The sequence below is a fragment of the Tamandua tetradactyla genome, chromosome 4, assembly GCF_023851605.1.
Source record: "Tamandua tetradactyla isolate mTamTet1 chromosome 4, mTamTet1.pri, whole genome shotgun sequence".
Taxonomy (NCBI): Eukaryota; Metazoa; Chordata; class Mammalia; order Pilosa; family Myrmecophagidae; genus Tamandua; species Tamandua tetradactyla.
Window position 1 is genome coordinate 49,152,174 of NC_135330.1, and position 15,577 is coordinate 49,167,750.

Here is a 15,577-nt window from a genome sequence, read left to right on the forward strand (position 1 = left end):
TATGACTAAACCATTATATCTTCGTCTTTGAAGAAACCCATATTGTATTATAGTTTCAAATTTAACCAGTTAATCGGACACTTTAAATTGTACTGTAATGGTATTATTCCTGGTGGAAAGGTGTTCCTATATTAAGATAATGGAATTTTAGAAATAATTAGACCTTTGAGGTCATCTAAAATTCTAGCTTGCTCTTACACATGAGGTAACTAAAACCCTGAGAGGTTGTGAATTGTTGAAAGTTCCACGCTTAATGTCTTAGAACCAGTTAAGACTCTAGGTCTCAAGACTTTTAAATGAAGATTCTTTGCACTGATTAAAACACAACATTGTGTTGGTTCTTTTAATCCCTGAATGTCCATAAAATTCATTTCATAAATATAAATGATACTGTGGGTCTTTTACCTTACCCATGCCCCAATGCTATTATAAAAATAATCCTGCTAGTTTTAAGTGAAGAAAGATAGTTCTTGATTAATTCTCAGTGAAATGTAAAAAGAATTGTTCATTTGTGCTAGAAGGTATGTTCTCATTATAGAATTTGATATTAAAGGAGATCGAAGCCCATGCTTTAGTTTGTTTCTTAAGCAGTTCTCTGATTAAGCGTTTCAACTGCATTCACATGGCTATCGTTTTTTAAATCAGATAAATATATTAAAAAATGCTTTTTTCGATATGCAAAAGTATGCCCTTAAAAGGAGTTTGCATGTCTGTATTGATAGATTTAATTACCTTCATGCATCTTACATATCTACTACCAGCTGGAATAATGTACACTTTAACTCAGGGACACATAAAAAAACTGTCTTAGCATGCTCACTGTTTTAGAATATGTTAGTGAATTTGTAGAGATAAGATTTTCACAATCCTTCTGTTACACCTTAAACACTTAATTTTCATCTAAATTTTATACTTGCCTTTTTTTGTGTGTGATTCATTCATTTTTGAACCAGTTTAATTTTCAACCAAGAAGGCGTTCTAAAGAAAGATGAATACAAAACTGATACTAATTTAGGTTTTTAATCAGTGAATGTCTGGCTTCTTTGTGATATTTAGTCATTAGTGCTGTGTATCCCAATTTTGTCTGTGACTATAAGGAAAATGAATATTCTATTCCCAGGTGAAAGTTTTAATTACTATGAGTAGATTTGGATAGGAATAGAATTTTTTCTTTTTCTTTTATTGAGATTAGAATATTCATTTTAGTCCAGGCTCTTTGTATTTTTCAAGTAGCAGAAACCCACTCAAGTCAACTTAAGTAAAAGATATATATTATAATGACATAAGGATATGTCACAGAACCCAAGACTGAGAAGTATAACTTGTCCTTTAAAAGAACACAGTGTGAAATTGGAAAGTTGTCAGAAATCCAGGAAGCTTTTCTCTGTTTCTGTTTGGGACCACATGGCCACATCTCACTTTTTCTTTATCTGTTCACCAGCTTTTTGCTCCTTTGTGCACATAGTAAGCCAGCAAAGCTGTATATACCTGTAGCTCAGATTGCTAAATCCTTATTTATCATTTCTTCCCCTCCTTTGATCATTCTCTCAAACTAAATTTCTAAGCCAACAAAGCTGTATATACCTGTAGCTCAGATTGCTAAATCCTTATTTATCATTTCTCCCCCTCCTTTGATCATTCTCTCAAACTTTGGGGATATCTGATAATGACCATTTTAACTCTTCATGCTGGAAAGGAGTGTTGACCTTATGGGACAGAGGAATGAAACTGGTTGATTTTTTTTATGAGAAACTAGTACTTCTGTGTTTCAGGGCATAAGAACAATCTGGAGGACTTAAGTTTCTGAAAAAATAAACTTAGAAAAACTTCTGTAGAGTCTTAGATTGAGCCCAGGGTATTCTTTAGGGTTTTCAGGAATATTGTGGATTAGGGCTTGGCATCCCATGGCAATTTGCAATATATGGCTGAAACTTGCATAAGAGTTACTTCTAGAATGACCTCTTAACTCTGTTTGAAATCCCCTAGCCACTGAAACTTTATTTTGCTTCATTTCTGTCCCCCCTTTTGTTAAGAAGGTATTATCAATCCCACAATGCCATGGCTAGGCTCATCCCTGGGAGTTATGTGCCACGTTGCCAGGGGAACTAACACCCCTGGGAGTTATGTCCCATTAGGGAAGAGGACAGCAGTTTATTTGCAGAGTTGACTTAGAGAGAGTGGCAACATCTGAGCAACTAAAGAGGTTCTCTGGGGGTGATTCTTAGGCATAATTATAAGTAGGCTTAGCTTTGACATTGCAGAAATAAGTTGTAAGGGCAAGCTTCCAGATCAAGGGCTTGGCTAATTAAATTGTGAGTCCCTAGTACTTGAGAGAATACCAAGAATTCCACAGGTGGGAAAGTTTAATAGTTCCACATTTTCCCCTAGTCCCTCAAGGGGATTTTGCAAATGCTTTTATTTTCTGCCCCAAATATTCTGGAATGTCTTGGGGTATAACATTATCCTGTAGAGAATAATATGATTTCATTCCCTATTCTGGGTTCCATGTAGATTGTTTGAATATAGTTATATGTTTGTATATTAAATGTAGTTATATATTATATATATAGTTATACTATAATGACTTTGGCAACTGAGGTTTTTAATAATTCTAAGAAGATAAAATTAGATAAAAATTTAATTTGTAACTTATAGAAGTTTGTCTCAACTGATAAAAAGGTGTGAGGGAGCTGTGTAGAGTGATGAGATAGAGGATTTCAATGAGTCATATAGTCAGAAGGGTTAGGGGTAGAATAGGCCTTTGCAGACCACTAAAAATGGGTATGATGAAAGGGATGATGTATTCCAGGATCTCTTGTCTTGCATTCTAGCTTCATTTTTCTCCTGCTGATGACTTTTCTTCATGAGTCAAGGGATATGGTTGTTAGTAATTCTAGACTTACCCTCTTGTGACCCCATGGCTTTAACAGGTAGCTTCAGTTTGTATAAAAAAGTCCTTGGACTATCACTGCATTGTCTAGCACATATGCCTTTCTTAGTGACTAGGGTTTATTGCAAAAATGAAGTGATTTGGGCTGGGAGGGGGTCAGGACAAAGACTGTTTACCAGGCAAAAAGAAAATCCTCATTATTGCTATTTAAAGGGATCAAGATTTAAGTTTATTCAAAAGTAGGCAAATTTTCAAGGATTATAATTTATAACAGAAAAGACTTTCTGCATATTATTTATATATATATTGACCCATGTTGTAAAAGCCATACTCTTTATTCATTTATTAAAGCAATTTTAGTAGTCTGTTAGATCTTTTTGTACACATAGAACTATATTCAAGTGATTTCAGAATTAGTCAGTGCTTTGCAACAGAATAATAGCTTTTGTTTAAATCCAGCCAGACTTATGGTAAAATGTAGACAAAGACTTTTTTTTATTAAGTATGTGCTCATTGTTCTTTTCCTGTCTCATTTCCTGTTTTTTTTTCCCTCTTTCTGTCTTATACTTAAGCCCTGCTTCCAAGAACCAGTGTTTACATATTGGAATATTATAAATGATATAGTTAAAGTTTACTCTTGTTATTTTAAGATACAATGTTTGGTTGATTTCATTTTATGCAAGAGCATGGGATAAAAAGCTGAAGTCACTTTAATTGAATTCTTATCTAATGTCTCTCCCTTGGCTTCTGATTTTTTAAAATCTAGACTCAGTTCCATTCAACAAACATCACTTGAGTACTTCTGTGAACTGTGATTACAAAAAAATTAAAACATTTAGACATGTACTTAGAGACAAATATGAAAAGAAAACTTCAACTTACTGTAATGATAGTGACTATTTAATATACTCCCCATCTTAACAGTGATTTGCTTATTTTTAAAGTTTTACTAGAGTATTATACTTGAAGGGAAATGAACATATCAGAAGTAAGCTTGATGAATTTTTACAACCAACACATCAATGAAACCAACACCCAGAGTGACTCAGTTTTAAATGCAGCAATATATAACTAAATGCATCATACTGAAAAAGAATATTCTGCTGCTGTTGGGTGATTTATTTTTAGTTCAAGCAGTTTTTGTTAGTTGCTATTATTGTTTCTTCCAGTAGAGAATGGGGTCTCTTGTTATTCTAACTGAATGCTAAGTATACAAGATATCGTGGGATAGCCTGCTCTCCAGAATGTTTTACTACATTAAATCACAATATTTGAAAAGAATGTAGTATGATAAAATAGGCTTTATTTAGGGATATTTATTTGGAAATATTTCTTGTGATTCTAATATTGATTTTCATTGTGAATTTTTGTAATTCACCTCATATTTGTCAGATTTCCTTCTGTTGACTACTAAAAGAGTAAAATCTCTGAGTTCACTTTTGTGAGATTTACATTTTGCATCTTTCTATAAGGAAAAATTTTTATGGAAATTACTGTGACTATTATTGAAAATACTTCTCCCAAGATAGACAACTTTTAAGTATCTTAAGTACGTTGGAGACATCTGTTTGTGAGTATATAATTGACATACTTCAACACTTAGCATATTTCCTTGTGCATATTACATACCCAGTAATTAGTTGAGATTTGTAATTCATCTTTTAAGATGTTCTCATCTGGTCTTAAATCAAATGTAACAAATCTCATCTTTATAAATGTGATTTTTTTTTGCAATATTTTGATTGTATTTAATTATTTGAAATTTTTTTGTACACTTGAAAGTAACTTTGTTTATATTTTTCTAATAGAAGTACGTGTATCATTTTATTTGTTTTGAGACTGTTTAGGGAGAAAAAGGTGACTTGATTTAAGAATATGTAATGACATTTCTAATAATATTAAAATTGTCAACAATTAAGCAATTCATTAAATACTTGAAAGATATTACATGTGTACAGTAAGGACTTTATGGCCACAATTAAATTTATTTTCCACTAAAGATACCTGTCACTACATCATGATAATGAAGAGAAGTTCCCTTCTGTGCGCTGTTTTTTTTTTTTTTAACTCTTAAGGTCATACCATGTTTGATGGAAGGAATGAGAGAGAGAGAGCTAAGGGATTGCTTTACAGTAAATTAAAATATTTAACTCTTATATAAAGGAATTTTGACATCACATATTAACTTTATTCTTTTAAAGGAGGGTGCATCTGCCCGTAAGACTCAGACTCCTGCAGCACAGCCAGTTCCAAGACCAGGTAAAAATATGAAACTTTGTTTTTTGTTTTTTCCCAAGTGGTTACACCAGTGAAAGTTTCTTGATATATTTAATATGTTGAAAGGTCATTTTCTTTAAATCAACTGTTGTTTAAATAGATCTTAAAACTGTGGTAGTATAAGAAATTATCATACTTTTATGTCTTTATATTTATATATAATTATATTATGCAACATAAAATATTATAGTGAGCTGTTTATTTTACTATAGTACTTTTAAACAGCTTAGCTGGGTTTTGCAATATTCTTTACTGTATAATTTTCTCAAAATTTGATTCAAAGGTGATTGATAAAATAGGTTATGTAACACTACATTTTTGAATAATGACTTCTAAGTAATACCATTGGAACATTTACTTGGATAAATATAGTTGAGTTAAAGAAAATTTTTAAGAAAATGTTTTTATTTTCAGATGTTAGAAAAATGTTTTAAAGGTCTGTTTATGTGTGTCTCCTCACCAATGCCCGGTCCTAGTTCCATGATAATATGTTACATTTAGCAAAATTTTAGTTCTGGGCAGTACTACCTGTCTTATTTATCTCTTTAGTGTTCCTGAAAAGGATTATAAAGAAAATGAAAAGGTAGAGGCAAGAGTTTAATTGGCTGATCTTCCTCATGAATTTGGCAGTATCAATAGTAGTGCAGATTTGGATGTCGTTTGTTCACAGTATAAAATAAATACTATAATACTCATAAAGTCATTCTAAAAGTTCTGTAGATTACAAATATCACCTAATTCTGGAAACACTTTAAAAGTATGGTATTAAGATTACATGGGGTTTATATTGAGATGGTTTTATAGGCTATTTGACTATGTTCTGAATGGGAGTTTAGGATTAGTCAGTCTAAGGAAGATCACATGAGAAATTCAGAAATGGTATAAAAGGGGAGAAATCACCATCTGAGGATTTTAACCCAGTTGTATGTTCTATGATGTTAAATTGTTTCCTTTTTACATTTTCTCATAATCAATTTGGCAAAAAAAGGTATGGGGAAGGCACTGATACCTAAATAAACTATTTTATTCCAGAGTGTAGGTGGATTAAATGAACTTAAGTGGTCTGGTCTGGGTTTTACCAGCCAGTTATGTGATCTTGGGCAAGATGGGTCTTTTCAACTCTTAATATTCTATCATTCCTTTTGTACTACCCTACCAGGATGCACTGCAGCTTAACCTTACACAAATTAATCTGAACGAATGTGTCTTAATATCTTTTAAGTACTCTGATAACCTGTTAATGTGAGCTCTCTTCTTCTTTTTTCCATTTTCTACTTGACAGTCATAGTTCGGTATTTTGTAACACTCATTTTGCAACAAGAGCTGATTTGAATGAATGTGAATGGTTTATAATCTTTATTCGTCCTATTTTTTTGTTTTGCTGCAGAAATATTAAATGTATTTCTGTGGTTCTGCTCAGTTTTGAAAGGCTATTATGTGATATATGTGTTCACCTGCATTCTTTTCCCTCTATTTTTCTGTAAGTTCTTTTTTCTTTTTTTTTAACTTTTTTCATTGTATGGTATAGCATATATACCAAGCAAAGAAATAAAAAAGCAACAGTTTTCAATGCACTCTTCAAAAGTGGTTACAGAATAGATCCCAGTTTGTTGTGGGCCACCTCTCATATTTTTCCTTCTAGCTGCTCCAGAATATAGAAGACTAGAGGGCTTAAATACTTTTTTATCATCACAGTCAACTTTTTTTCTTTCTTTTTTTATGAACAATAACATATATACAAAAAGCTATAAATTTCTAAGCACAGCACCACGATTAGTAATAGAACATATTTCAGAGTTTGAAATGGGTTACAATTTCACAATTTTAGGTTTTTACTTCTAGCTGCTCTAAAATACTAGAGACTAAAGGAGATATCAATTTAATGATTCAGCATTCATATTCATTTAATTCCTAACTTCTGTATGTAATTCCACCATCACCTTTGATCTTTCCATACCTCTCATTGGGGCTGTTTGGGCTATGACAGTTCTTAATTTTTGATATTGGAAGGGTCTGTCACTAATATGGGGTAGGGAGAAGGAACTATCTGATGTTTGGAGAGGCTGGGCTATGTTTCAGGACTTATCTGGACGAGGGACCCATCTGGAGTTTGTAGATTTCTGCCAAGTTACTCTAGTGCCTGGAACCCTTGTGAAATTGCCCTAGGTGCTCTTTAGGATTGACTGGAATGGTCCTGGTTGATGGTTGGCAGATTATGATAGATAGTAAGGTTTACCTGAAGCTTGCGTGAACGCAACCTCCAGCGTAGCCTCTTCGACCACGGATACTTTATTAATTGCATTTCTTTTCCCCCATTTGGTCAGGATGTAAGTGTTGATCCCACGGTGTAAGGTCTGGATTCATCACTGGGAGTCCTCTCCCACTTTGCCAGTGAGACTTTCACCCCTGGATGTCACGTCCCACATAGGGGGTGGGCATTAATTTCACTTGCAGAGTTGGGCTTAGAGAGAGTGAGGCACATCTGAGCAGCAGCAAAGGTCCTCCAGGAGAAACTCTTAGACATGCCTATAGTACTTATGCTACCTACGCAAGCTTCACAAAAGTATGCTTCATGATCAAGGGGATGGCCTATTGATTTGGGTGTCCCTAAAGTTTGACACAGTATTAGGGGTTCCCTGATGGTAAGGTTTAATAGTTCCATAGTCTTTTTCCCTTCCCTTAGGGGACTTTGCCAATACTTTTTGATTATCCACTTAATATACTCTAGGATGTATACAGACATTGCGATAATCTATACAGGATTAAAGGACCTCTTTCTCATTCTGTGCTCTCTGTGTTTCAGTTGTTCAAGTGAGCTATGCAGATAGGTTGAATTAGATTATGCAGTACTGAAAATTTCAGTTCCAGATCAAATAAACCTTTCTTCGATTGGTGCCAAAGAGTATGTGTGGTTCTAAAATATAAACACTGTCTTCCTTATCCCTGTGTTCTGAATTACTTTAACCCCAACCTGTTCAGCTTCATTGTTATCTCTAAATATCAGGTTATATATATAAAACAGCCTCTCAGAATCCAGAAAGAATGATCACCAGTCTGGACTTAATGGGTCTGCTCTAAAAGCTTACAGTCTAGGCCTCTGTTTTCTTATAAGCATTTTCTAAGGATGACCATACCATTGGTTTTTTTGTTTCTGGGCTATTTTGTCTCACCGAATGTCCCAAATGTTCATTCGCATTGTTGCATGCCTCACAACATTGTTCTGTTTTGTAGCTGCACAGCCTTCGTTCATAAGTATACGCATCGTTCGCCATTCTACGTCTCTTGTCAGTGCATCCTGCAGCCACCTACATTCATCGGGCATCATGTAAAGGGCCCATAGTCCACAGTCCATCAACATTTTCAATTTTAAATACTTTCATTGTTCCCAAAGAGACAGAAAACCAGAAAACACAGCCTCACCAAATAGAACATGTAAACCTCCTCTTAACTCTTGTCCCTCACCCCATTATTTACCTCTGCTGTTGCTGTGGTAGTGCTGATGGTTTCCACCTGCATTTTTTAAATTTGAAAAATGTAAACACCTAAAGCATAACTGGCAAGGTAGTATGTTATAGATGAGCAGTACAGATTTTTAGTAGTATTTGTTTGGTAGATTTTTTGGTCATTTGGAAATGGGCTCCAATCCATCTATTCCCTCCTTCAGTGAGGGGATTTAAAGATGGAGTTCCATTTTTTATTTATCCTCTCATCAAATATTTATTTAGCATTAATTGTGTCAGGCAAATACTAGGTAAATTTCAAGTTTTAATGTTTAAGTATTTACATTTATTCCCAAGCTCTAAAAATTCCTTTAAGGAATATCAACTACCAAGCAGCACGTGTTTTCCGATGGATTAAAAAGCATAAGCCTTTGAATAAACCATAGTCCTGGACTGGACTCATTTTCTTTTTATAGCCAGCTTCCGTCTCTTGTACCTGCCTACCTCTTTCAAATCCATACACATATCCACATTTCATTTTTCTAGCTTCTAATCAGTAGATTATCTGAGGTGAATAGGTGATTGTACCTCTAGTTTATCTGCTTATTATTGCTCATGTGAGCCTGAGAGAAAAAGTTAGTGTCCTAGATATTTTATAAACATTTCTTAGGCTATTCAGCTATTTAACTTACGACCTAAGTGCTGACTGAAGTGCTTCTGCACTCATTTACATAGTTTTAAAAATCTGTGCACTAGTGATTTCCAAACTTATATCCCCAATTCAGACATTTCTTCTTAGTTCTAATACCTTATAACAACTGTTTAACACTTAGATATTCCATAGGCATCTTAAAACTGATTTTAAAAAATTATTCCGTTATTTCTCCCGAGATCTCTTGCTCTGTACTTTTCTGCTTCTTCTTAAATAAGTGACAACACTATCAACCCTTCATTCTTTCTATTTCCTTACTTGTTTTTTGTTGTTCCCTTTAGTTATTCTCAGAGCAACTCCTGTCTCCTATTTATCCATATATGTAACCATCCTGTCATCCCTTTATCCCTCCAACAAATACCAAATATTTATTGAGGATATCTTATATGCCTGATGACAGTCTCGTTAATCAGATTTATCCATCAGTCCTTTTTCCTATTTATAAAAAACGATTTAAGAATGTTTTAGTATTTTTTCTCAGCAAGATGAAAGATGAGAAGGCTATAATAAATATGCATGTGTGTGAGTTTGTATTTGTGTGTATATCTTTCTGCTTTATGTGACTGTGAAAGGATCATACTACTGAACTCTGTAATACTTTATACCAATAAAATAGCTATACAAAAGATTATAAAGTATTAGTTGAACTGTATCATTTTACTGCCTTAAAACAAAACGTTCCCCAAGAGTGTGTGCTTAGTAAATTACCTTTAAAGGTAGTATCCTCTTATTATCTGATATTGAATTAGAATGTTCTGTCTCCTAAATATAACATTTATTTATTTTTGTGATTAAAAAAGAAAATCCTCATTATAGCACATGGCACGCATAGAAGGCAGCCAGTAAATTTTTATTGCATGGATAAATTCTGAAAATAGGACAAGCAGCACTTTTTAATCCTAAAATGTGGCCATTTTTTTTAACTCAGCTATTTTTACTGTTACTATGTCAACAAATATTTCTGTACATTTTAAGTTCTATTGCATATAGAAATAATAAATATATAATTATTTGTTTTATTAATAAAATGGTCAATTCCAGATAGCATAGACCTTCATGTACACTTGACTCATTGCTTATAGTATGCTCCTCCTCTATTAATAAATAAGAATTTAAAAATAGAAAAAAGGTAAGAAATTTTTTCATCTAGGTCTTTAGCTTCCAATAATTTTCCTTTCTCCTTCTTCTAAAACGATTAAGCACGTCCTCCCCATCGCATCTTTCCATCTCCCAGTGTTATGTGCTCTTGTAGTACTGTGTACTTCTTTTTTGTGTTCGTTACACTGGTAGTCAATTACTTGTGAAATTACTTCTTTCCTTTGTTAAATCTTAGTAGCCACTGTATATATCCACTTTCCATAGATTGTTGTATAATGCTAAGGAATTTTAACATTTTTATACAGCAGAGAAATAGCTATATTGTTTGAGAAGATTGCAGTACTTTTTTTTTTTACTAGTCACATGTGAATACAAGCAATTTTTAGGCCTTACTTGTTTTGTAAATTTCAAAATAAGAATATGATTTTTATGACACTCAACATTGTAATTTTTTTTCCTTACAGTTTCCCAAGCAAGACCTCCCCCAAATCAAAAGAAAGGTGAGGAGGGCATGCACATGGTTCTAAATTTACTCTAAAAAGTTAATATGAATAAATGAAATTATGAAAGTAGGGTTAATTCTGTGCAGCTATATTAATTGTTTGTGCTTTGTATCCATACTGATTATTAAGAGTTTTGAACATTACCCTTGATTTAAAATATTCCTTAACTCAAAAAAGTTATAATGACAAATTTATCAGCTTTTAGTTTTAGTAGGGAAAGTAGCTATAATTCCTTTTAATAATAATAGTATAATTGGTAGCTTTAAAATTTTGTCTTTACAGGATCTCGAACACCCATTATCATAATTCCAGCAGCTACCACCTCTTTAATAACCATGCTTAATGCAAAAGACCTACTGCAGGATCTGAAGTAAGTAATGTTAAACTATTCTTTTCATGGGATTATCTTCAGATGTCATGGAGAACTAACCAGCAGTTACTGATCCAATATTCATTTGGAGGAAATCATATTTCAGTTTCTGCACTATTGACTTTATAGATAGTCTGAAGTATAATTTTTCACAACATGATACCTTCTTATGTTTAGATCCTTTAAGAAACTGTGAAGTCCTAATGAAAAGGATACTATTTTAACTATAAATATAAATTATGTTTTGATATTTTTTTCCTTGAAGAGCTTTGAGGAGATTCTAATCTCATTCTCCCACCTCTCCTTTCTTTCTTCCTCCACTCAATTTCAATTGAAGAATGGAAAAAGTGGTATATAAACTCACTGTATATTAAATATCGACACTGGAGGGTGAGGGTGGGGGCATATTTATTTAATAGAGACAAAATTTATTTAGCTTATTTAGTTGTGAAAGTTAAGTAAATGAAAAAGGAACCTGTGCCCTATGTTACAGTTTCTAGATGCTTAACTTCTTGAAATTTTTAATGTCTTCACTTCCCATTTCCTTTCTAAAATAAGTACAGTTGTGCTCAAATTGTTCTTTAAAACATACGTCATGGTAGTGGGTACCAAAGAAATCTCTCCCCTCTCCAACAAGCTTCATACTTAAAAATTTAAAGTTTGTACATGTTTTCCAGAAGCATTTATCTTTATATGTATTAATATGAGAAGATATGCCACTTTTAGAGACTGTGACTGTGTACTACGTTTTTAATCTTTATGTTACCTCATGGATTGACTTATTCATAGAAGGAAAATGGTAATGTTAAGATTTTGAATACTCTCCAACAATCTCTGCATTTGCCAGGCTTTAAATGAGCCGTGGTTCAGTGGTGTTCAATGCTGTCATCTTTATTAGATCAGTATGGCACATAGTTAGTGACACTAGTGATTTCTTGATATTTATTTTTATACATGACAAATTGATACCTACCTCTTATTTTGAATTTCACATACCGGGTTCTTGTGAATTATTTGTGTTCTGATGTGTTGTATGTATCTGTTCAATTGTGGACAGATCTTTTTCTAAGTCATTACACTTTCCTGTGTTATAGGTTGGTTTAAAATTGGCTGTCTTCTTTCACTAAAACCCCAAAAGTGGAATGTGTATGTTTCTGTGTGTATGCAAATGTTCTCGACTACTATGCACGGGGAGACACCTGTATTTCTCTTCTTTTTAACAAATTCCCTTTCTCTTTGCCAGTGGTGATACTAGGATTAATCAGTTAAAAATGCTCATTTTAATAAAATATTTTCAAGGGGAAAACATTATTTCTTGTTGTCCCCATATATGGGCTTATGAACTAGGTTAGGAAATAATTTATTAACATTTATTGAAGGATTCACATGGTGTCAATGTGGAAATGCTGTTCAAAAGAAACAGAAGGCACTCTAGTCTTTAAATTGTTTTTCTCAATAGGTTTTGTTCCAGTCATATTCATTTAAAAAATGAGTAAATATTTTACATATTCATTTAACCATTGCCAGGTGATACAGGGTTTTAAATAAGTGTGCTGGTTTGAAATGATGTATGTACCCTAGAAAAGCCATGTTTTAATCCTAATCCCATTTTGTAAAGGTAGCTGTTTTTTGTAATCCCTATTCAACATTGTATGCCTGAAACTGTAATTAGATCATCTCCCTGGAAATGTGATTTAATCGAGTGGTTGTTAGGCTAGATTAGATGGATGTGTGTCTCCACCCATTTGGGTGGGTCTTGATTAGTTTCTGGAGTCCTATGAAAGAGGAAACATTTTGGAGAATAAGAGAGATTCAGAGAGAGCAGAACAACATAGCCACCAAGAAGCAGAGTCCACCAGCCAGCAACCTTTGGAAATGAAGAAGGAAAATGCTTCCCAGGAGCTTTCATGAAGGGAAGCCAGGAAAGGAAGCTAGCAGATGATGCCGTATTTACCATGTGCCCTTCCAGATGAGAGAGGAACCTTGACTGTGTTCACCATGTGCCTTTCCAGATGAGAGAGAAACTCTGACTGTGTTTGCCATGTGCCCTTCCACTTGAGAAAGAAACCCTGAACTTCATTGGCCTTCTTGAACCAAGGTATCTTTCCCTGGATGCCTTAGATTGGACATTTCTATAGACTTGCTTTAATTGGGACATTTTCTCGGCCTTAGAACTGTAAACTAGCAACTTATTAAATTCCCCTTTTTAAAAGCCATCCTGTTTCTGGTATATTGCATTCCAGCAGCTAGCAAACTAGAACAATAAGTAAGACAGTTCCTTCTATCAGGGGAAAGAAATGGGAAGAACCCTTCAAAGTTATAATGTTTTGTGAGTTAAGAGAGGCTGTGATCACTTAGAAAGAAGAGGCTTAACTGTATTCTGCTATAACTTTTTCAGTTTGGTGATTTCTTATATCTTCAGTAACTTCTTTTATACCCTTTAGAATTTCAAAAATATATTACATAGAAGTTGTCAAGTTGTTCAGTTATCTTGTATGTGTGGTAATGATTTAATTCTGCCATTTGTTAGGAATTTGGACTTTTGTTCACTAATCTTTAGCATAACTTTATGTGGAGAAATCCTGAACTGAAGACATGTCCTTTAAAAGTGGTTTTATGATTGCTTTTGCTCAGTGATCCAAGAATATCCAAAACCTAAAGTCAGGTTTTTTACGTTCAGTTCTTGATCTGAGGATTTCTAGTCCACCGGGTAGTACAAATTCAAATTCAGATCAGACATGAGTGATATTGTGTTGGCCCTTGGTTGACAGTTATCAGGGAGTCTTTTTTCTTTTCGTATTCCAGAGCCAGATCAAGACATTTAATTGGAAAAACTCTCCTCCCACCACTTCTGTTCCCCGTAGTTTGCTCTTTTATTGGTTTTGTGGCTCTTCTATGGTTCCACATATATACAGGTACTTCTGTCTGGTTTATTTGTGTCCTTTGTGGGTGGTAAAAACCAAGTCTGAAGACTACATGCCCCATCTTCTTTCTTTCACTGAAGCACCAATGCACTTGATAGGTTGTTAGTTTTTTCTTCATTTCTGGCCCATGACTATTTTCTTTCTCGTTTAACTGTATACATTCCAAAAGGTATTTTTATATATTTTATCTAGCATTTCTATCCATTTTGTAGTGGGAGAGTCTTTTTGATATCTGGCACTCTGCATTATTGGCACTCAAAATTTGTATGATATATTTAAGCCTCTCAGTAATGATGTGTGAGCCTGCGAAATGTATATTGCTCTTTTAAATCTACAGCAATTTTCTTAATTCATGCTTCTTAGTTGTCTGAATTGTATACCTGAGGAAATTAAAAATGCACAATATTTATAAAATATGTCTCTCTCCACTTAGTATACTATTTGGTATTGGAATACAGTCAACATTAGGAATAAAACGTTTTAATCCTTATTTGGTAAGGCAAAATGATGCCCTAGTTATGAGACAGATTGAGATGAATTTGGTGATTGATCTCATTTGAGGGAATTACTGTGTATGTTGAGTTTGTTCTTTGGACAAACATCTATTGAGTAGTAACTAAAAGCAAAGTTCTGTGGTGGAGAAATACATAAGCTCAACACTCTAGACACTCGTGGTAGTAGAGCTAGTGTGTTGTGAGTCATTGCTTGAAACTGATGAAAGATAAAATATGTCAAGGCATTATTATATGAAGTACAGTGAAAAATACAATTTCCTTTGACGCTTAAAAAACTTGAAGAATCACATCTTGAAGTTCAGCTCAAAATAAAATTGAGCCTCAACAGTCATCAGCCACTAAAAGCTTTACCTAGTTTCTCTCATAAATTACATGTTATTAGTGAGAATGTATATAACAATAGTGATTTTTCATAATCTAAAGAAATAACTTGAAATTTATTGATTCTAGAATCTGAGACCTCAAAAGAAATATGAAATATATCTAACGTCATGCCAGAAACCCGGGTTCATTTCCCAGAGCCTACCCATGCCAAAAAAAATTTTAAAAAAAGAAGAAGAAAATACTTCTAGCTTGACCCGCTCTTTTCCTCAGTGGAAATACTAAGACGTAAAAGAACCTTAAAGCTTACCCTGCTTAGTCACAGAGGAGAAAATACAATTAGCTATCTTGATGACTGACTGGCATGGTCACTTTCCCGTCAGACAGTTAGAGGAACCTAACAAATATTCAGATTAAGAAATACGGTGTTTTTCTGTACCTGACAGTTGTATGATAACCATCAAGAACAAAATAAACTCTACTCAAAATTCAAGGCATTGGATTTATTGTTAGAATAATTAAAATAC

General features: G+C 33.7%; 1 protein-coding gene across 2 annotated transcripts in view; it reads left to right on the top strand.

Moving 5' to 3' along the window:
• The window catches only part of CDC73 (cell division cycle 73), a 200,979-nt gene that overhangs the window by 121,774 nt on the left and 63,628 nt on the right, over window positions 1-15,577 (top strand). For both annotated transcript variants that reach the window (XM_077157292.1, XM_077157291.1), the window contains exons 11-13: window positions 5,092-5,149; window positions 10,882-10,917; window positions 11,203-11,290. In XM_077157292.1, coding sequence (XP_077013407.1) covers window positions 5,092-5,149; window positions 10,882-10,917; window positions 11,203-11,290 — 182 coding nt within the window. The remainder of the gene's footprint in view (window positions 1-5,091; window positions 5,150-10,881; window positions 10,918-11,202; window positions 11,291-15,577) is intronic.